The sequence below is a fragment of the Glycine max genome, chromosome 18, assembly GCF_000004515.6.
Source record: "Glycine max cultivar Williams 82 chromosome 18, Glycine_max_v4.0, whole genome shotgun sequence".
Lineage (NCBI taxonomy): Eukaryota > Viridiplantae > Streptophyta > Magnoliopsida > Fabales > Fabaceae > Glycine > Glycine max.
In genome coordinates this window covers 8,618,073-8,641,717 of record NC_038254.2, presented here as the reverse complement: position 1 = coordinate 8,641,717, position 23,645 = coordinate 8,618,073, and the positions used below count along the sequence as shown (strand labels likewise).

The 23,645-nt window shown below is 32.3% G+C and overlaps 1 protein-coding gene and 1 pseudogene across 1 annotated transcript; one reads left to right on the top strand and one right to left on the bottom strand.

Annotated features, from left to right (window-relative positions):
* Window positions 1–8,147: 8,147 nt before the first annotated feature.
* On the bottom strand, window positions 8,148–16,262 carry LOC100783809 (disease resistance protein RPM1-like; annotated as a pseudogene).
* A 3,082-nt stretch (window positions 16,263–19,344) lies between these two features.
* Window positions 19,345–21,895, top strand: LOC100808930 (chloroplastic import inner membrane translocase subunit TIM22-2). Its single transcript, XM_003552993.1, has 6 exons — window positions 19,345–19,510; window positions 20,253–20,317; window positions 20,436–20,508; window positions 20,808–20,861; window positions 21,314–21,470; window positions 21,838–21,895. The coding sequence occupies exons 1-6, from the start codon at window positions 19,345–19,347 to the stop codon at window positions 21,893–21,895; spliced, it is 573 nt and encodes a 190-aa protein (XP_003553041.1).
* Window positions 21,896–23,645: the final 1,750 nt, after the last annotated feature.

Below are 23,645 nucleotides of genomic sequence, written 5' to 3'. Positions count from 1 at the left end.
TGTTGGTAAAATTGATAGATTACTTTGCATCTATAATATAATAACAACAAAAAAAAAACCTAAGAAATTAGGTCATTTTATACTTCTTTTTTTACTCTTATTTTTCATTTATTTTCTTCATTTTAGGAGCATTGATCAAATTGACTTGATCATAAACTCAACATTCTAAATAAAATCAATTATTTTGATTCAAATTGGTTCGATTAATTAGTTTTTTTTACTTCTAATTTGAATATCCGATTACAGTTTCTTTGATTCTCTACTATATTCTTTTGCTTTAAAAAATTACAATTTATTTTATTCTCTAATTTATCATTTTTTCCTTGCATTAACATAAAGTTTAAAATCATAAAAATCAACACTTAGTAGAGATAAAAACTTCAAAGAAAACAGATTGATTTATTTTTTTAAAATTTTAAATATAACGAATATATAATTGGATATGACTGGTTAGGATTTAATTTTAATTTACTCTAAATTTTGACCAATTGCACAAAAACTTGTAAAATTCATACTCCCTCCCTCCAGTCTCAAAATATTTATTTGTACTAACCAAGAAAGTTAATGAATCACATTTAATTCATCAATCTCAATTAATTTTTTTTTCAACATATCCTTCATTTGAACTTGATATTAAACATAAAAAATCATTGAAAAAAAACCTCAATTAAATGAAGGATATTTAAGAGATAATAACATTAAATAAAATAAATTTACTTGAAATTTTCTTATATTTGAAACTAAAAAAATAAATTTTATCTTATAAAGGAAGTATTACTTTTCTTTCATAAAGAAAACCTAATTATGGTTAGCCCTTAAAATTAGTATTACCACACAAAGTTTTGACTGTTGGCCATTTCTAGCATACATTCTTATTGGTTGAAATTTGTTAAAACTAAAAACAAAAATCATGAATAAGGCCCATTAAATAAGAAGTGATGAAATATATACAGTTTTATGATTTGTACTCTCTCTCTGTTCTTGTATACATGATCACATTACCTGATTAATTAAAATTTTAAAAAAAAGTGACTAATTTAATTAATAATAATAAGTTTGTTTTACATTTATAATCTTTTTCAAAAAAAAAAAATCTGTCATTAATATTTCTTTCTCGTCTAATGATTTGTAAATATATATTTTTTTCTTTTAATAATAAATATTTTTAGTTTAAAAATAATTAATCTAAGAAACATTGTAAATTGAGCTTTATAAAAAAAAATATCATTTTAAAAGTCTTATAATTAGGAACAAGGAGAGAATAATTAATTTCAACTAATAAAAAACAATATGTAAAAAAGAATATGTTAAAGTCTTAAAAGAGCACGCTGTCAATATTTCTCTTATTATGATTACGATGTTTTTCTTCATTCGATCAATGGATGGATTGCATGTTAGTCACACACGATGACACACATAATCACAAATTTTATTATAATATCTTGTATATTTTCATATTGCCATTTTTTATATCCCATTAGTATGTAAAATAATGTTCTCACATACTATTCATATTGCCTTTTTTATAACCAGTGGTCTGTAAGATTATATTTTCAGTTACTATTCATGTGAGTTTAAGAGTTTATTTGATTTATGCAGGTTAAATACTATTCAAACTCATTTTTAGCATATTGAGACAAGACTCACTAGACACTCAAACTAAACTCTGTTAACTCACAAGTCTATTTTCACATACTATTCATATGAGTTTAATAGTCTATTTGATTCATGCGGGTTAAATTAATAGTATTCAAACTCATTTTTAGCATATTGAGACAAGACTCAGTAGACACGCAGACTAAACTTGTGTTAACTTAGTCTAGATCGAATCAAACGAGTTTGCTTGGAAGATAGCAGTTTTCTTGGGTCAATTAGCGATTAGGATTGTCATTTATTCCTCAATTGCGGGACCTTGAAACGAATCCGTGGAATCCTTCTAAAAAACACATGCTAGATATGACCCGCGCTAGTTTCAGACACAACGTGCATGCCAGCACTGAATTTGCCATTGCTAATGTTAATTGTTACCGTATCCATACCATATCACGCTACCCAGTTTTTAAATAAGTATGAAAACTAATTATTCGATTCAAATAATGATGTTTGTCGGTATTAGTTTTACCAACAAAATTAGACGGCCCTGCTTGTCAACTTAATTGCCTGTTTGGAATAAATTAATATTTGCTTGTTCTATTGGCTCTGTAGCTTTAGGCTCATACTTCCGTTACCAACTTATTTGCTTAACAATATACATCTGAACTCTGCAACTACAAAGTTTAAACGAATAAAAAAGACAAATATGTTTGTGAATATATCATAAAAAAACAGTTTAATGTTTAAAGTACAACTTGTTAAACAGATACAGTGCAATATCAATTCAAGCGGCCAATCTTTCAAGCTTTGTTTTATTTTCCGAGAAAACGGAGGAACATCAAGACGGACTATATAAGACTATCGTTTTTAGTATATATACGTCTTATTTTGAGTATATATAACTTTTATTTTTTATTTACTACAGAATTAAATACAAGATGAACAAACAATCATTAATGGTGTACGAATCACACTCTCTAACAGAAATATTGATTGACAAAGTTGATAGATTACTTTTACACCTATAATATAGTAACAACCGAAAAAGAAAACCTAACAAATTGTGTCATTTTAAACTTCTTTTCCCTCTTTTTTTCACTTGTTTTCTTCATTTTAGGAGCATTGATCAAATTGACTTGATAAACACACCATCTAAATCAAATCAATTATTTTGATTCAAATTGGTTTGATTAATTAGTTCTCTTTTTTTTTTTTACTTCAAACATGAATATCCAATTACAGTTTGTTTGATTCTCTAATATATTCATTTGCTTACAGTTTTAGATAATAAAAAATCAACACTTAGTGGAGATAAAAATTTTAAATGACAATAGAATGATTTATTTTTAAAAAATTCAAATATAACCAATATATAATATATTCAACACGACTCATTAGGATTTAATTTTAATTTAATCTAAATTCGGACCAATTGCACAAAAACCTGTAAAGTTCATACTCTGTTGGATCTCAAATATAAGAAAAATGGTCTTGCTAAACTTGTGCCCTAAGAGCACTAGTTAAGAAACTAAAAGAAGAAAAGAACACTAGTTAAGAAACTAAAAGAAGAAAATATTCACCATAAAAATTATAAGAGAATGCAAAAAAATCATGAGCAGCGTAATTTTCTCTTCCATTAAAATATTTCTACTTTAAGTTGTTTACCTAATGTGTTAAGGATACTAGTTGGCATTTATCAAAGAAAATACTCATTTTTTCTAATTAAGAAAATTAGTTAACCACATTTAATTAAAACTAACTTTTTCTCAACTTATCATTCATTGGAACTTTGTGTTAAAAAAATAAAAAATGAAAAAGATATCAATTAAATGAAAGATATTTTAGAGATAATAACATTAAATAAAATAAATTTAATTAATACTAATTTTCTTATATTTGAGAGTAAAAATAATTTTTTTCTTATATTTGAAACGAAAGGAAATATTACTTTTCTTTCATAAAGCAAACCTACTCATGATTAGCACTTAAAATTAGTATTACAACATAAAGTTTTAAATGTTGGCATTACACTTTCTAGCACAATTTCATATTGGTTGAAATTTGTTAAAAATGAAAAATCATGAATAAGGTCCTTTGAATAAGAACCGATGAAATTCATTCAATTTTATGATTTTTAGTCCCTCCATGCAATTACCTAATTTATTATGATTAAAGAAAGATACTAATTTAATTCATAATAATAAGTTTGTCTTACATTTATATTATTTTTTAAAATTATTTTTGTCATTAAAATTTTCTCTCGTCTAATGGTTTGTTAATATATTTTTTTATTTTTTTAATGATGCATATTTAGTTTAAAAATAATTGAATGTAAAAAATATTATAAATTAAATTTTATAAAAAAAGAATAAGCATTATTTTAAAAGTCTTATAAATAGGAACAGGAAAAGAATAATCAATTTCAACTAATAGAAAACAGTGTGTAAAAAAGACCATGTTAAAGTCTTAAAAGAACATGCTCTAATATTTTTCTTATTATGATTATGACCTTTTTTTCTCCATTCGATCAATGTATTGATTGCATGTTAGCCACACACGATGACACACATTGGCACAAACTTTATTATAATATATTGTATATTTTCATATTGCCTTTTTTTATATCCAGTAAGCTGTGTAAGATGATGTTCTCATGTACTATTCATCCTATTTTTGAGGTGAAAAATTACAATAGGGGAAGCCATGCCACCTCTTGTAAAGTCAAGGAAGACTGTCAAGTTATAGCAAGTGTGGACAAAAGTCTCCATCAAATGTGTCAACTCTTGTTAGCCTCACGCACGATTAATTAATCTTAATTGTACAAATACAATAAATATAAAATTAATTTTAAGTAAAATAATAATCTGCATAATTATACAGATATGATTAACTTTTCTGGCCATCAGGTTTTCTCGAATACATCTCCTTTATCTATAGCATATTAGTGTTATAAATTTTGTACCCATAAGTGTTATACAAAAAATTTATCACATCTGTCGAGAGGAAGACTTTGATCTTTTCAGCATCATCTATCTTAAATATACTATGAGCAAGTTGTGATATTTTTCCCTTTATTTTTGTCGTACTATAGCAAGTTGTGAATTTGCTATCTAGTTAATTGTAAATAAATGTGATTAATTAAACAATGTCAAATGTATTTGTGAGTGTTATTGTACCGATAAAATTTAAATAAAATATCTTACACTTGTCAAAGTATTTACCTTGCAGGTATATATATATATATATATATATATATATATATATATAATTTTGATTATTCATTTGGCTCTAGTGTTTTAGTTTGCGCCGATTACACAATTCATCATTTTGAGGATTGATCTTGAAACTGGTCTGAGATGATGAATTGCCGTTGAATAGGTCAGCCACCTGATTTGATCTAATCCATGCTGGCAATAATAATGTTATATGATGAGCAAGAAATTAAATGCTGATCCACAGGAACAGTTTTTTTTTTTTTTTTTTAACTAGGTTAACCAGTTTTTTAAAAGCTATATACAGGCTGGTGTATCCTTCTTATCATTGCATATGGTTTACTCTAAGCTTTAAAATTTACTCTCTTTTTTTCTTTCAAAAATGGAAATTTTCGATCTATTTTGTTGGTCTTTAATTTAGAAAAACAAAATTTACTTTCCTATTTTTCGCAGGATCGAGGATCACCTAGTTGTCATTAAAATACTGAATGAAAATTTTCCTAGAGACTTTAATACTACTAAAAGATGCTTACAAAGAGTCTTCTGGTGATAAATTGGCTAAGAATAAATGTTTTGTAGAAGCAAGATATAGTTAATGCGAAAATATAAGACTTTACACTCTCATTTAATAAAAAATGGTATATATATAATAAATTTAATCATCAACTTTTATAATAATTATTTTAAAAATTGATATACACACTTAATATGATTTTTTTATTACGACATACTTTTATCTACATCAAATTGACATCATATTTTTTATCCATGCTAGTGTTTACAAAAAAATTAGTGCAACGTCTACCTTGAGATTTGATAAGAAGACTTTGAGATTCGAGCATCTCTCTTAAATATTTGGGCTAATTATTACTATACTTTTTCAAAATTTAGTTTTTAATTTTTAAATTTTCTTTTCTATTCATCAAGATCTTTCAACTTTTTTTTATCAAGATTTTTAGTTCCTACATTTTTAATTGACGGGTCAATGTCTCTCGACTTTTTTTCATTAAGATTTTTAATTTCCAAACTTTTAAAAAATTGATTTATAATTATTAAAAACTTATTAAATTAATAAAAATAATAGATTTAATTTTTTTATTCAAGAACCTAAAATTAAAATTTTAAAATTTTTTGACTAGTCAAACAAGAATTTAGTGATTAAAATCAAATTTAAAAAAATTTAAAAACTAAAACCTTAGCTAATTCTAAATATTTTTGTGAACATGTTAGTGATTTTGTCTCCTTATTTTTGTTCTACTACAACATCACGTGAATTTCTGATCTTCCTAATATGTAAATGTGATAAAACAATGTTTATTGTAATTGTAAGTAGTGTTAGTTGTACCAATAAAAGTTGTAGTGAATTTAACTCTTTTTGATTGATAAGATATAAGGTAAATCTATATTTATAATTATTAAAAATTCATCTATTTAATTTTTTATTTTTGGTGTTATTTATATTTATATTTTGATTTTAGGTCTAACTATTTCTTTAAATGATTTATGTGAGATTAAATAAACATTTAAATCAATATCACATTTTTATTATAAAAACATTAGGGATGACTATTATCACTTTATTGTGATCATGCTGATTATCACGATCGTGATCAATATACCACAGTAGTAATCAAGTTATGTAAAGTTCTTAAATCTTCATAAATTTGTATAATTTCTTACTCTTTCACTCAATTGAGTAATTATACTTCTCGAATACAAAACTAATGTTCAAATATGAATCGTATCAAGAAAATGCATATAAAATAACACAAAATTTTGTATAAAATATCACTCAGAAAGTGATTTATCAATAACTTATAACAGTCCAATTTTAGAAAACATTGTTTTGTTTTTTTATGAGAGTTAAAATATGTTTGTGATCAAAAAGAATTTTGAAGTTTTCAAACATCAAGGATTAAAAGGAAAAAAAAAGAGTGAATAAACAAAAAACTAGGCAAGTTAATTGAATATTTTAGAATTCAATAAAATTTTCAAATTTTCTGAAAGTAAAAAAAAAATCCTACTTTTTTGTCGTGCTATTTATTTATTTAGCATTGGTTCTCTATTAATAAACAATTTAATTTAGTACTTTAATTTTCAAAACGGTGCAATTTGACCCCTTAATAAACTTCTTTTTCTCACTGTTTTTTCATTTTTTTTTCAATTTTAATAAACAATTTAATTTGTTCCTTTATTTGATTCAATCTCATCCCACTATTAATAAACAACGTCAAGTGAATTTGGACCAAAGAGACCAAATTGAATCAATTTGGAATTAAGCAATCAAATTAAAGATTTTATTATTAGGAGGATAAAATTAAATAAAATAAATAATGAATGAGACAAAAAGATAAAATTAAGCCTTGAAAAATTTATCATACTCCAGATAAGTGATATATAAATTGATTTTAATAACATATATTCAACCATTATTTTTTTTTTGAAAAATATGGGATCAAACCTGAACATAAAAGTTTGGGTACCAAAATTGCTGAAGCACTATGCTAAGAGGATTAAAGTGCTAAGTCAAAATCTAACATGTCTTGTTATTGTACAAGTTCACCCCAAGCTTAACATGTACAACCCAAATTTTCACTCCAATTCAAGTTCTAGAAGCATATTGGAAACTGAATTTATTATTTACTATTGTAATTGAAGGTGAATATATCTTAACTCAAAAACTCTTCCGCAATTGAAAATTCTAAATCTTTAGAATTTCTCAATTAAGGTAATCATTAGGTTCAAGAATATCTAAGGGGGTGTTTGGTTTGACTGTTTTCTGTTTTCATTTTTACTAAAGCGGAAAATGGTGATGAAAATATGTTTGGTTGGATTTTTGAAAACGTTTTCAGTAAAAATGAAAACAGAAAAAAACCAAAAAATGAAAACAATAAAATTTCATTTTCAGTGTTTTCAGTTGAAAACAGGAACCTCATTTTGGGAAAAATGAAAATGCGATGACAAGAAATGTAATTTTAAGCAAATCTAAAAATACAAAAATGACAAGACGTCAATATATCATAAATTTTCAATGTTTTTATTTCCTAAAAATAGAAAACAAGAAGTCAAACCAAACATATTTTCAGAATTCTAATCTTTTGAAAATGAAAACAGTTTTCAGAAAATGAAAACAGAAAATAAAAATACAAATCAAACACACCCTAAATTAGCGTAATTGTTGATATTTATTACTATAGAATCTCCAATCTTGTTGCATTATACCTTAAATTCAATTCTTATTTCAATTTCACAGTTGTAGACAAGAATATACGATCAAGTTACTATAAGTAACCAAATGCCAATTTATAAAGGCATTAAATTAAAACAAAGGCAAACAATCAATTTAAAAGAAATGAACTTGAATTATAGATAAGAATTCAAATTACATCAAGTTAACAAAAATTTGAGTACACATTTTAGAAAAAAGGGAAACAAGAGAAAGAGAAGAAGGAAGCTTAAAAAATCAATTTGATGCCTCAAATCCACTCATGCATCCACCATTTCACGAGCCGCAAAAGAAAGAACTTGAGGGAATCTTGAGTTTTCCTGTTGTCAAAAATTGTCTGCCTTTGTAGGAACACTATTTTCAGCTTCTTTGTATTGTGTTGGTGTTAATAACGCTAAAATGGGCGTAATAATTAACACTCAAAAAACCACATGATTGGAACGTCGAAAACATTAGATAATGGTTGCATTTTTTATTGAAGAAAAGAAAAAGGCCACGAATGTCATTCTACAAAGTTATAGATGTGAAAAAGACGCACCTTCTTTTTCAAATTTGGGCACATCTTAGTGATGACTTCTGCCGAATATATGCGAAAGTTCTTCAGCATCCCTGCTCCAAATACGTACATGGGGCACATCTTGGATGATCCAGTGGTCTTCTCCTCCATCAGGAGCAATGCACTGCTCAAATTTAGTTGGCATGAACTCGATATAGAGATCTTTAAGCTTCTCCAAGTGTTGAATTCCAGAGGGTACTGTTTTGAGTTGGGAGAGGTCTCGTAAAGAAAATACTTCCAAAGAACACAGTGCTCCTCTGTCGATAAGGATGCACTTCAATTGATCCAAATATCCGAGTAGCAGTCGCTTTAGTTTCTGAAACCCTCCACTTTGAAAATTCAAAGTTTCACCTTCATAAGCATTGTAACTTAAATCGAGGAACAACAACCTTGGCATATTTTTTAGTGATTTCAATGCATCATTAGTCAACCTGGAGCCGCGCAAACGCAGATGCACAAGATTTGGGAACTGTGAAATCCAATTTGGCAACCTTGTTAATGTCCCACTTAGGACAAGCTTCCTAAGTGTAGACATAGGTGACGTAATGTACAAGTCAATTACTTCACTCGAATCAGCTGTATAAATACGTAGTTTCTCCAAGAGTGGCATCTCATTTATTACGGAACACAAAGTCGTCTCGTGTTTTCCCCTTAATTCTACCACCTTCAGTTCCCTTAACTGCTTTAGCTTTCCTACCTCTCTAATGACCACTCCATCATCATCTATAAACACTAGAGGTATCTCTTCTAGGGATGTCATGCCTCCAATATTCCTCCATATTGAACCCATGATCATATCAGAAGCCTGAAGATGACGTAGCTTTTTAAGCTTACTAATCTCCTCTGGCATCTCAAACACATTTGTGCCTCTTGTATCCAAGGTCTCCAAATTCTGGAGCTTACCAATGCATTTTGGTAGACTTTCTATCCGTGTATACCGGAAGCTTAAATACTTCAAGTGGCATAAATTCCCAAATTTTCAGGAACATAACGTAAACCAGAACCTTCAAAATCAAGTACCTTCAATAGCATGTAATTGGTAGGGATTTTGTTTACTAAGGGTTCAGATACTGCTTCATCTTCTCCTGTGCTAATAAAAATTGACCGAATGGGTGAGCTTCCTATACTTCCACTAAAATCTGTTTAAATTGCTATAAATTTCTAGAATATTCTTAAATATAATATGTATGAAAATAGTAGAATATCCTAGAACTATAATGTGTATGAATATGGTAGAACAATCTAGAACTATAATGTGTATGAATATGGTAGAACAATCTAGAATCATAAGTGTATGTATAAGATAGAAGAATCTAGAACTATCATGATACTAATCTATCATGAAAACTCTAGAAAGACCTAAAGTAATGTAGAAACATTCACCACCATTGAGAGGTTGGTGACTTGAGCCTATAAATAGGCAATTGGTATGTTGTAATTGATCATTCAAGAAATCAATGACATAGCCTTCTTTCTAAAACAATTCTCTAAAATTATCAACTATCAACTATCATCTAATCAACTACCAACAGTGGTATCAGAGCTACGTTCGGTCATACATTGGGCGTAGTTATATTACCTACCTACCATTCCAAAATCCTCCCAACTACTTCGAAAATTTTCTTTGTACTATTAACCCACTCTAATAATATTTTTTTCTAAGCTATGGATAACACTACTCAATCGTCAACTATTTTTGTCCCTATCTTCAATGGTGAAAATTATGATTTCTGGCGTGTTAAAATGGAAACATATTTTTTATCTCAAGATTTATGGGACATAGTAGAAGAAGGCTTCACCATTCCTGCGGATACTTCAGCTCTTAATGCATCTCAAGAAAAAGAGTTGAAGAAAAATAAACAGAAAAATTCAAAGGCGTTGTTCACCTTGCAACAAGCGGTGACTGATCCAATTTTTCCAAGAATTATGGGAGCTAAGACTGCCAAAGAAGCGTGGAACACATTGCAGGAGGAGTTTCAAGGAAGTGTTAAGGTACGTGTCGTTAAACTTCAATCTCTAAGAAGAGATTTTGAACTATTGAAGATGAAGGAGTCTGAGACAGTTAAAGATTACTATTCTAAAGTTAAAGAAATAGTTAATCAAATGAGAGCTTTTGGGGAAGATATTCTTGACAAGAAAATTGTTGAGAAAATTTTAATTACTATGCCCCAAAAGTTTGACCCAATCGTGACAACGATTGAAGAAACCAAAGATCTGTCCACTCTATCAGAGACAGAACTTGCGGGCTCTCTTGAAGCATATGAGCAAAGACTGTATAGGCATAAAGAAGATACAATTGAAAATGCCTTCCATAAATTTCAGCCCCAAAACAAAGAAAATGGAGGAAAGAAAAATTATGGAGAAACTTCCAGAAGAAGAGAAGGTTCTAGGAATTTCCTTAAGAACAAAATAGATAAAAATCCTCCATGCAATATATGCAAAAGGCAAGGCCATGCAGAGAAAAATTGTTGGTTCCGTAATATGCCACAATGCAACCATTGCAAGAAGTTCGGGCATGTAGAGAAAAATTGTCGCAACAAAAATAGGCATCAAGCCAATATCACAGAGGAGCATGATCAAGAACAATGTACATTCTACGCCACTCAAGACTCAATAAAAGAAAAGGGAGGAAACTGGTACTTGGATAGTGGATGTAGCAATCACATGGCCAACGATGAGACTATTTTCAAAAGTATTGATGAGTCTGTCAAAGTCAAAGTTCGACTGGGAAATGGAAGTGTGGTTGAATCAAAAGGCAAAGGCACTGTCATGGTGGAGACAGATAAAGGTACGTGACTCATCCATGATGTCTTACTAGTTCCCAGCCTAATAGAAAATCTTCTAAGCATTGGCCAAATGATGGAGAGAGGCTACACACTTCACTTTGAAGGAGGTGTATGCAAAATCTTAAACAACAAAAATAAAAGGTCTGAGATAGCCCAAGTAAAGATGAATAAGAGCAATAGAAGCTTCCCTCTAAATTTAAAATATGCAACAAACATTTCCATGAAGGTACAAGTTGATGATTCATGGCTATGACATCGAAGATTTGGCCACTTCAACACACATGCCTTGAAGTTGTTACATGAGAAGAACATGATGAGAGATCTTCCAAGCATAAAAGAGAACAATGAAGTGTGTGAAGGATGTCTCCTTGGTAAGCAACACCGATTTCCTTTCTCAACAAGCGGAGCATGGAGAGTGAAAGATCTATTGGAGCTGATACATACGGACGTCTGTGGACCAATGAGGACGCCATCACATGAGAACAACAGGTACTTCATACTCTTCATTGATGACTTCTCTAGAATGACATGGGTATATTTTCTAAAAGAAAAATCAGAAGTCTTTGGAGTATTCAAAAAGTTCAAGGCCCTTGCTGAAAATCAAAGTGGAAAACAGATAAAAGTACTAAGAAGTGATCGCGGCAAAGAGTACACCTCTCGCGAGTTTGAAAGATTTTGTGAGGATGAAGGCATTGAGCGACAACTTATAGTCGCATATTCTACTCAACAAAATGGAGTGTCCGAGAGAAAGAATCGCACAGTTATGGAGATGGCTAGATCGATGCTCAAGGAAAAGGGACTACCTAACACATTCTGGGCTGAAGCAGTCTACACTGCAGTTTACATACTCAACAGATGTCCAACTAAGTCTGTAAAAGACAAGACTCCAATTGAAGCTTGGAACGGGAAGAAGCCATCAGCAAAGCACCTAAGGGTCTTTGGATCTATATGCTACATTCATATTCCAGACGTGAAGAGGCACAAGCTTGAAGACAAGACTATACGAGGTATCTTCCTTGGGTATAGCAATATCTCTAAGGGCTACCGTGTCTACAACTTGCAAACTAAGAAACTCATCGTCAATCGAGATGTTGAAGTTGATGAGTATGCTTCTTGGAATTGGGATAAAGATAAAGAAAAAGTGGAGAAAAACATTCTTATACCCACTCAACTACCTCAAGAAGAAGCTGAGGAAGAAGACCCAGGTGAACCACCTTCACCTCCACCACAACAACAAGATCAAGAACTATCATCACCAGAGTCTACTCCAAGACGAGTAAGATCTTTGGTGGACATATATGAAACCTGTAACTTGGCCATACTTGAACCTGGAAGCTTTGAAGAAGCGTCAAAGCAGGAAGTATGGGTCAAGGCAATGGAAGAAGAGATACAAATGATCGAGAAAAACAACATATGGGAGTTAGTAAATCGTCCCCATGGAAAAGATATCATTGGGGTTAAGTGGGTCTATAAGACAAAGCTCAACCCTGATGGCACCATACATAAACACAAGGCTAGGCTAGTAGCTAAGGGTTACTCACAGCAACCCGGAATTGACTACAATGAGACATTTGCACCAGTAGCTCGTCTTGATACCATAAGAGCTCTAATAGCTCTTGCATCACAAAAAGGATGGAGTATCCATCAACTAGATGTCAAATCCGCCTTCCTTAACGGCGTACTTGTAGAAGAGATCTATGTGGATCAGCCACAAGGATTCGTGTCTGAAGGCAAAGAAAACAAAGTGTTAAGACTAAGAAAAGCACTCTACGGTTTGAAGCAAGCACCTCGAGCATGGTATAGCAAAATCGATCAGTATTTCATGGATCGAGGATTCAGGAGGAGTAAGAGTGAGCCTACACTTTACATCAAGTCTCAAGGGCAGTGCACTCTCTTACTCTCTCTATATGTAGATGATCTTATCTACACGGGAAACAATACTAAGATGATGATGGAGTTTAAAGAAGACGTGATGAAGACCTTTGAGATGACCGACCTTGGTTTGATGAGTTACTTCCTCGGCATAGAGGTAAGTCAGAGAAATGAAGGGATATTCATCTCGCAAAAGAAATACACAGAAGGCTTACTTAAGAAATTCAAGATGTATGGTTGCAAACCTGTTGCTACTCCACTCATAACAAATGAGAAACTACAGAAGAATGATGGAGCACCAAAAGCTGATGCATCCAAATACCGAAGTCTAATTGGAAGCCTCCTATATTTGACAGCTACACGGCCTGACATAATGTATGCTACAAGTCTTCTATCAAGATTCATGCAAAGCCCAAGTCAAATACACTTTGGAGCAGGAAAAAGAATTTTGAGGTATCTACAAGGAACAAAAGAGTTCGGTATATGGTATACTACCGAAACCAACTCAGAATTACTTGGCTACACCAACAGTGATTGGGCAGGTTCGGCAGATGACATGAAGAGTACCTCTGGCTATGCTTTCTCACTAGGATCGGGAATGTTCTCTTGGGCGTTGAAGAAGCAAGCTACAGTAGCACAATCAACAACAGAAGCAGAGTACGTGGCAGCTGCTGAAGCAACGAGTCAAGCTATATGGCATCGTAGGATACTTGAAGACATGGGAGAAAAACAAGATGAGCCTACTAAAATCAACTGCGACAACAAATCAACAATTGCAATGGCGAAGAATCCAGTTTATCACAGCAGAACAAAACACATAGCAATCAAGTATCACTTTATCAGAGAAGCTGAAGCAACTAAAGAGATCAAACTCGACTATTGCAGAACAGAAGATCAAATTGCAGACATATTCACGAAGGCTTTGCCAAGACCAAGATTTGAAGAATTACGAGCTATGCTCGGAGTCACAGAAATTTGCATCAAGGAGGAGTGTTGAAATTGCTACAAATTTCTAGAATATTCTTAAATATAATATGTATGAAAATAGTAGAATATCCTAGAACTATAATGTGTATGAATATGATAGAACAATCTAGACCTATAACGTGTATGAATATGGTAGAACAATCTAGAATCATAAGTGTATGTATAAGATAGAAGAATCTAGAACTATCATGATACTAATCTATCATGAAAACTCTAGAAAGACCTAAAGTAATGTAGAAACATTCACCACCATTGAGAGGTTGGTGACTTGAGCCTATAAATAGGCAATTGGAATGTTGTAATTGATCATTCAAGAAATCAATGACATAGCCTTCTTTCTAAAACAATTCTCTAAAATTATCAACTATCATCTAATCAACTACCAACAAAATCATCGGTTGCAATTGTCAGGCGTCAAACAATCTTACTTGATACAAATTGATCACGCCCGTCAATATACTGACAAAACCTTGTATCCTTGACTTTTCTAAGGATCATGTCGTGTATTAAGTCATGAACACGACACCTTTTAACTTTGCCATCAATTCTAAATGAGGATACTTGCACCAAACTTCTACGGACCAACCTTGATAAATATTGTTGCCCAACTTCTTCCAATGTTTTTCCGGTTTCATGTTTGACAAACCCTTCAGCTATCCACTGTCTAATCAGTCTATCAGATTGAACTTCATAGTCCTCCGGATACATTCCGAAATACAATAAACATGATCTGAGATTGAATGGCAAATCATCATAACTTAAACCTAAAATTTTTGTTATACTATTTAACTCAGAATTCCTCTCCAAGTCTAAACTTAGATCTCGACAAAATTGTCCCCATTCAGGTGCACTTTCATCTTTTTGAGGCAAAAGACCACCAATGGCCACTATTGCTAGAGGTAAACCTTTACACTTTCTAACAATTTCAAGAGATATATCTTTAAGTTCTTCTGGACAATCTCCATCGGAACTATACTGAAATGCCTTCTTACAGAACAATTTCAAAGATTCTTCTTCAGTTAAAGGTTTTTCTAGCTTATGCACCTCAACAAATGATGATTTCCTACAATATTCTGCAACCTTCTCATCCCTGGTTGTGATTAATATCCTACTTCCATTTTTATTATCAATTACAGCAGATTCAATGTGATCCCAAAATTTTCCATTCCATACGTCATCAAACAAGACAACATACCTCTTGTTGCGCCAGCGGTTTCTGACTTCTTCTGTCAACGACTCGATGGTAGAAACATCCTTGGGAGGGTCCTCCTTTTTTTCTTTGCAATGCTCATTCAACATGTGCCTCAGCAATCCTTCAGTAGAGAAGGATTGAGAAACTGTGATCAACGCATGGCACTCGAAATTGTTACGCACCTGGTCATAAACTTGCTTGGCAAGAGTGGTTTTTCCCACCCCTGCAATTCCCACCACAGAGATGGCAGTGCGTTTTTCTCTTCCCTTTGTCAACCAATTTTTCAATATACCTCTATGGCCATCAAGCCCCACAACCTCATCTTCCTCGATAAAGAGAGGATCCCTTCTATGTTTCTGCCATGTGATATCTTGATTTCCTCTAGAACTGGTTTGTCTTTGCTCTAAAGGAAAATGGCTTTGGAAACCATCTCTTTCAGCACGAACAAGGGATTTAACATCCTGAATCTTGTACGCACTTTGAAGGCGAAGGATTGGAGTTTTGATGAAGTCAACAGCCTCACATAGTAAAGCTGCACATGGAGGATCATCAGGTTGCTTATCCTCACAGGAGATGTTATATTCATCGATGACATCTTCCATGCGAAAAGCTGTTTCTCTCAGCCGCATCACCCTTTCTTTTATTCTATGACGCCTTCCATCATCTTGTTCAGCTTCAGCCACTTTATCAGCATCATTGATGAAATCTTGAAAGCTTTCAAGTTCATCTGTAATGTCTCTAACTTCTTTTGGGAGATCTCTCAGCATTTTGACAGCTTCCAATATTTTTGGAAGCGCATGCTGACCAGCCAAGGACACTGCAGTTTCTGCCATTTTAGTCTAGCCAAGGACACTGCAGTTTCTTCCAATATTTTTATTGTTAATTTATAAAGTAGTTATTTATTCCAATGTATTGAAATATGCCATTATTGTTGAACCAACTAATACGAACAGCGCTGGTTGAAGTATCATCCACTTGTCTTTAAAACACATGCTAGATATGACCAGCGCTAGTTTCAGAGAAAGCTGAACGTGTATGCCAGCACTGAATTTGCCATTGTTAATGTTAATTATTTGTCACCGTATCCATACCATTTCATGCTACCCAATTTTTAAATAAGTACGGAATATTATAGATTGAGTTTTATAAAACAGAATAAATATTATTTTAAAAGTCTTATAAATAAAAATGGAGACAAAATAATTAATTTCAACTAATAGAAAATAGTGTGTAAAAAAAAATATGTTAAAATCTTAAAAGAGCATATATTTATTTTATAAAAAGGAATTTTATTTTAATTTATATCAAATTAATAAATAAAACATCCTTTTTACTTTCTAAGGACATATATTTATTTTATTTACCTTACAAACCTTATTTTAATTAATAAAATTATTTCTCCTGATTTATTTAATAAAAAATCTCATTATTTTTCTAAAATTCTATTTATTTTTAAATAAAATCTGTTTCAATATATATAATTTCATTTATCGTAACTTAAGAAGATGAACACAAACTTAACATTTAAAACTTATGATTTCATGAAACTACTCAAATTATCTACTACTTGTTTGACTCTATATAGTAGGTTATTTCTTTTTCTTTTTGTGGATTGGTATTGTTTATTTGATATTAGGTCACACGATAAGTTTTTCTTTTTATCGACGAATATATATATATATATATATATATATATATATATATATATATATATATTTATATTGATAATAAGAAGCACAAGCAGTGCAAATACAAGTGGCTACATTGGCCCGTACATGGAATGCAAAGAACTACTAGCCTACCCCTAAGGCTCGAAAGAAAGCATTACCCAACAAATGACTGCGCCTTACATCTTAATCTGCATAAGAATAAATACGCAAAGGAAGATGCAAGACTAACTATCAAACACAACATACTCACCCCCTCATCTATGTAATTATGTCATTATCGGCGAGAGACACCCACCGTCAATAATCGCACCATGCATATATCATACCTGTACGTCCCTTAAAATTTAACAATGCAAGGACTTAATTATATTATGTTGGTTGACCATTCCTCAGGTCCGGGCCCAACATATTAGTAAGCCTAAACCAAACTTCGAAGAGTGTTGCTAGGTGCACCCAGTATTTTTGCTGGTGCACCCAACACTTGAAGTGAAAAGCCCGTAATACCCCTGACTTATTTTTTTTAAAAAAAACGTGAGACTCTCTCTCCCGCCCGTGTTTCGGCTTCTACTTCCTCAGCCCGATTTATTCTTCTTCTTCCTTACCTTTTTTGTCTTCTTCTTGCTCGCCTCACCGGCGTTTCCATTTGTCACCATTGTTGCCGTTAAAAGGAGGTTACTAGGAAGAGGTTTTTTTTCTTCTTCAACCACCATTGTTGCCGTGAAGGGGAGCTTGCCGTGAGGTGCATTGAGGAGGTTTTCGTGAAGAGCAACGCCACCGTCCACCATCGAGGGAGTTTCGTCACCGTCCACCATCGAGGTAAGCACCGTAACCATGTCTTTTAGTTCATTGTTGCCAGAGTTAGGTTGATCAAGTTGATCCGTAAGTTTGATTAAGGATGTAGTTGATCCGCAACAAGCTTACGGATCATCTTGATCCGTGAGAAGGAATTTTAATTTTAAAAAATGTCAAATAGGTTATAAATAATGAAAGTTATTTTTATTAAGATTTAGGGTTTATTTGTGAGGCTTTTAGGCTGAAATAGAATACAATTGAGTGATGAAAAAAGTTTGAAATCATGTGTTCATTATTTGATGAAGTTTCTCTCAACTTATTTGAGATAATGAATATTTATTAAGATATTTCTGTTGACATAAGCAAGAAGTACTGAAAATGTTAAATTTGTGTTGTTCTACTATTTCTATTTTATGGAGTTGTAGTTAGTGTTTTTTATCCTTTGATGTGTTCTTCCCATATTTCTTTTTCATGGTGGTGTTGTTAGTGTGTTCTGTCTTTGATGTTCATTGTAGCTAAAAGGGTTTGTTTCCCTAACAATCGCATTCAGCTACTACAATTTATCATAGCCTGAAACTAATAGCTTCAATACCAATAGGAACACAATGAAAACGAGTAGTTTATGGAGCCAAAATAATCATTGATTATTACCTCAAGAAAATCATACAGTTGATACATTTTGGTTGGTTTCACCCTCAAACCAATCACACCTAAAACATTGTTGAAAATAGTAGGCTTTTTTGGTTTGTACTGTATAATGCATGAGTAGATAACATGTAATTGGATGTGTGCTTTCACGCTCATAGTTGGTTATGTTTTGTGGTCAAAAGTTTATGCAGTAATTCATTTAAAGAGCATGTAATCATGATTTGAAATGAATATTGAGCTTCAATGGAACAAAATTAATCATTTAAAGCAAGAGTGAACAAGAGTGGACAGTAGTAGTTGATGGTAATGCACCAGGACTAGCTCATGCACTTGCACTTTCCCTTTCATTTAACACTATGATTCAATTCGATTGATATAAGCCAGTGATTCATATAAGCCAACGATTTTCACTTCGTGGATGCCTCTTAGCAGATTTGCATCGTCGTTTAGGATCTGCAAATCATGGTTAGGACTAAAATGGTGATATCTTGTGTATCTGCTTGGTTTACTCTATATACTTTGTGAGATTTTTTTTTAAAAGAAAAAAGGAAGAAAAAATATCCCATTTCGTTGGTTTCTATACAGAACTTTGTTTTCATACTTCAAAGAATTTGATTATCGTTAATAACAATGAGGATTGCATAACTGACATAGTCAGAGAAGGACCTTGTGTTCCTAAATATTTACTTAGCTAATTAATAATTGTGAATAGCAGTGTTGATTAGTTTATTGTTGAAAGAGGTAATGTTGTTAGTGTGGAATAAATTCAAGTCAAGAGCAGGGTAACCACATCGTCAAAACTCAAAAAAGATGGCATCGGATGTAACAGTTAATTCGGTTAGTGATGTGAACAATGCTCCCAATCCTACAAAATCTGTAGGTCCTTCCTCTACTCCGTCCCTCACGGCTTCCCTTCTTCTCCCTGCCACCACTAGCACTGCTTGTGGTGCCCTCACTGGCTCCCTTTTCGGCTATGGTCCTCTCTCTGACTTGGACTTGCATGTGCTTTATGTTTACTTTTTGTGATGTTACCATTTCTTTTTTCTGTTTTTCTTCGTCATTCTCTTGTTTCTGGTATTTTAACTTTCTTAGAAGCAGTTCCTTAGGTACTTTTAATGTTGTTTTTCAATCATAATTGGAGTTTCACTTGTAATTCACATAATAAAGATTTGTATTAAAGGTTTAGAAAGTAAAACTCCAATTCTGACAGGAGAATAACTCTAAAGACACTTAATTAACTGCAACTAAATCTAAGTTTTATTCTTAATCAAATAGGCTACACGGAATTTGCAATTTGAAATTGTTTTTTCTTTCTTGAATTTATAGCATCCTCTGAGAAATTTGTAATTTGGGAGTATATGTCGTTTTGTTTATATCCTGTACACAACTTAAAGAGGAATCTATTGGTAGATAATTTCACCTTCAAATCTTTTCTGTTATTAGTTATTTATTACCTTTGAGTGAAGAAGGAGAGGAGTGAGTGTGTAACATTACTTAAAATTTTGAATCTATATAATATTTTCCTAACAAGTAACTAGAGAAATGGATTTTGAACTGAATTTTCTGCTTTATTCAATCATAGGTTATATTTGTGTATCTATGCTATCTTTGAAATGCTGGCAGAGGATTATGATCAAGAAATTCAAATTCTTAGAGTTTGATAGTTGGTCGATATTTCTGTTCGTGCTCAAGGATGCTTTCAATGGGTCTGTTTTCAGGTGCTGGATTGATTAAGAAGAAAGACTTTAAAGGATCCTTTATACAAGCAGGATCTAATGCTAAGGTATACCAGAGATCAATGTTGTTTATTTTCTGCCCGGCGTTTTACTTTGCAAACTTAATACCTATTTGAACATGTCCATTCATTAATAATCTTCATTTTTTGTCTTCTTTTTCATTAGACATTTGCAATTTTATCCGGAGTTGATAGTTTGGTTGTCTGCATATTGGGAAGACTTAGAGGAAAGGATGATGGTATAAAATATTTAATTTCAATGATGTGTTTGACAAAACTTAACATATAAGTTAATTGGAAGCTAAAAAGTTAGTTGGAAACTATTAATGAAAAGAAAGAAGGAATTATGATAAGGTAGTGTTCAGATGCTACATGAAAAGTGTTACAAAAACACTCATAAAAATATGTTCCTTTGGCAAAGAGGTTTAATTTGGCAAACAAACTTCTAATTCAGCCAAATATGTTAGAAGCCAACTTAAAAAAGCCTCGCCAATATAATGTTCTCTCACTGATAATGTGATTCCTTTCACATCTGCAGCCATTAATGCTGGGGTAGCTGGATGCTGCGCTGGTCTTGCTACAAGTTTTCCTGGTATATCCCTTCTTTTAATAATTGATGAACTATCATCCTTTACTTTTGAAATTTTTAGTAACTTGTTGGTCTCTGCACCAATTGAAATTAAGGATAAAGGTCACAGTAATCTTACCTATTTTGACCAAACCTTTTTTCTCAAAGGTATGAATTTTAATTTGTCTTTCATTGTTGAAATCTATGAATAAACATGATCCTTCATGCCAAACACTTGAGACAATTTTGTCTCCAATTGGTGGCTGGGGAAAGGTTGAGGTTTATTACTATGTTGAATGGTCTAACAAAACAAAACAAAAAGCTGCTTTAGTGACTCAGGCATTTCAATCAATTCTGTTGTATAAGTCTATCTCTATATGTATGTAATTTATTCACCAAAAAGAAAAATATGTATTTAATTTTCTTCTCTTGTACGTTTTTATTGTTATTATGACTCATCCTTTAGGATTCTCCAGGTACACCCCAATCACTTCTACAGAGCTGCATTGCTTATGGGGCACTTTCTTTTATCATTGAAGGGTTAACCAAGCAACGATCTGCACTTGCATATCCCATGTCCAAGAAAACAAGTGTACGCAACCAGGGTATAATTCCTACATCTCATTCAGAAGGGTATATTGCTTTTTATGCATCATTAATATAAGGTTAAGGTGTATAGCATATGCACCTTTCTTTTGCCTTCTTTGTAGCTTTCTTGTAGTCTTTATGGAAACTTTTAGAAATAATATAAGGGTGAGACACATTGTAACATGGAATGTGCTAAATCATAGCATGTTGATTACACAATGTTCTTTATCTGATTTTTTGTATCGGCAAATGTTAGTTTTGTTAAAAATTGTCAGTGTGGAGATTCAAACTTATGACCTCTCTCCCCTCCTTTCTCCCTTTACCCTTAAGTCCTTCTTTCCTAACCACTAGGCCAATCTTATATTTATATGTTCTTTATCCGTGGTTTCTATTTCAAATATGGCATCTTCAGCTTGCCTCATTTGCATGTCAACCAAAAGGCAGCAGTATATGGTGCTAAAATGATTTGAGTTAGAAAGCAATACCTGTTAATTTTAAAAAAAATATATGGTTTTACGTTACCCAAGATTTGCAGCAGATCTTTATAGCAACATATTCTTAATATTATTATTAATGATTTGAGCCTGTTTATTGCACCTCAAAACACATTATCTGTTTTATTATTATTTCTGATTTATTCAACTAAAATATACCATTGCTAGTATACAGCTAATAAACTTCAATGACTATCTTTTACAGTGTCAGCAAGAAATCGAAAAAACATTTTTTTTAATCAGCAAAAGTTGTATATATGTAATAAAGAAGGGTACCAGAGGTAAATACAAAAAGTTCATAGAACTTCCCCATCAGCTCATGACAGCGGTTACAATATATTTAGGCGATGATTGCATAAATAAAAAATAGCCGTTCAAAGCTCCACAACATACCAGAGTATTGTAATTCACTCATTTCCTCTCATAGTATAGTATCCCACCACTAACCAGCTATAACATGTCTTTGCTGGATAAAATTATGCAAAACAAAGTCATGTGGAAGTTACCCCACTACCAAAAGCCATATACCATGCAGAGAAGTTTTCTTAATAATAACACAGCGCAAGTTCTTCGCATGTATGTGGCAAAATAGATTAATGAACTCACCTCCATAATTAGCATTTCCACCTGACAGATTCCACAATGCTACACATACCCTTTCCTGCACATTTCTGATCGAATTTCCTGCACTCAGCTACTTGCCACATACATAATGTCCTGCCAAACCATCCATGTACGCAAACTGCTGGATTAGATGACCATTGAACCAATGAAAAATTAAAACCAGAATCCAGATTATGTAACCATGACCAGATAAGGAATTTAACTTCCTCTATCAATTTCTTTCTGTCCACTAACTGTTGTCTAAAAACAACTGTGTTCCTCAATTTCTACACACAAAAGACCACTGCTCCCCATGTTGCTTGCCAAAATTCTGACTCAATTCTAGAACCTCCTAAACCTGCAAATTACCTGAAATGAACTTCCAAACTACTTGGCTGTGCAAGAGAAAGAGATTTCCATGAGATGCATTCCAACCAAACATCTTGAATGACATTAGAAGAGATGAAAAGATGTTGAGCAGATTCTTGATGACCCAAACAGAGAGGACACATTTGATCACAATACCTATCAATGGCATTTCACTTTACCAAGTTATCAAGAGTTGGCATTCTATCTCTGAAAATTCTCCACATAAGAATTTTAGCTTTAGGTGGAATTTTAATTTTCCATATCTACTCAAAAAGTTGTCAAGTTTCTCCCGCCCCTCCAAGTTGTTGAATAAAGTGATAGGCCGATGAAGTTGAAAACTGCCCTGAGGGGCATTGCTTCCAAAACTATCTGTCTTCTCCTGAAATTTGTAGTTGGACCCCTTCCAGTAATTGATGAAGCTGTTGTATAAGTTTAGTCTCCCATACAAAAGGGTTCCTCCTCCACTTTACCTCCCACCGCCAAGAACCATCCCTCCATGAACCCGTCTTAACAATCACTTCCTCCTATTGGTCGGAGATAGTAAAAAGTCCAGGGAATATATTAGCTAAACTTTGTCTATCCATCCAATCATTCAACCAAAACCTTGTTTTAAACACATCAACAAACCCATTCAACCATTTCACCTCATTTTTTCCTCCACAAACCCTCTTTAATCCCTCCACCACCATGACTCATGAGTTTGTTCTCACTCATTTAGAATGCCCCTCCAACCACCATACTTCAAAATTAACAC

Coding starts and splice junctions, on each gene's coding strand:
- LOC100808930 (XM_003552993.1), top strand. CDS start 19,345: ATGGCATCGGATGTAACAGTTAATTCGGTTAGTGATGTGAACAATGCT. Junction 20,509..20,807: donor ACTTAGAGGAAAGGATGATG/GTATAAAATATT, acceptor TCACATCTGCAG/CCATTAATGCTGGGGTAGCT. Junction 20,862..21,313: donor TCTTGCTACAAGTTTTCCTG/GTATATCCCTTC, acceptor AGGATTCTCCAG/GTACACCCCAATCACTTCTA.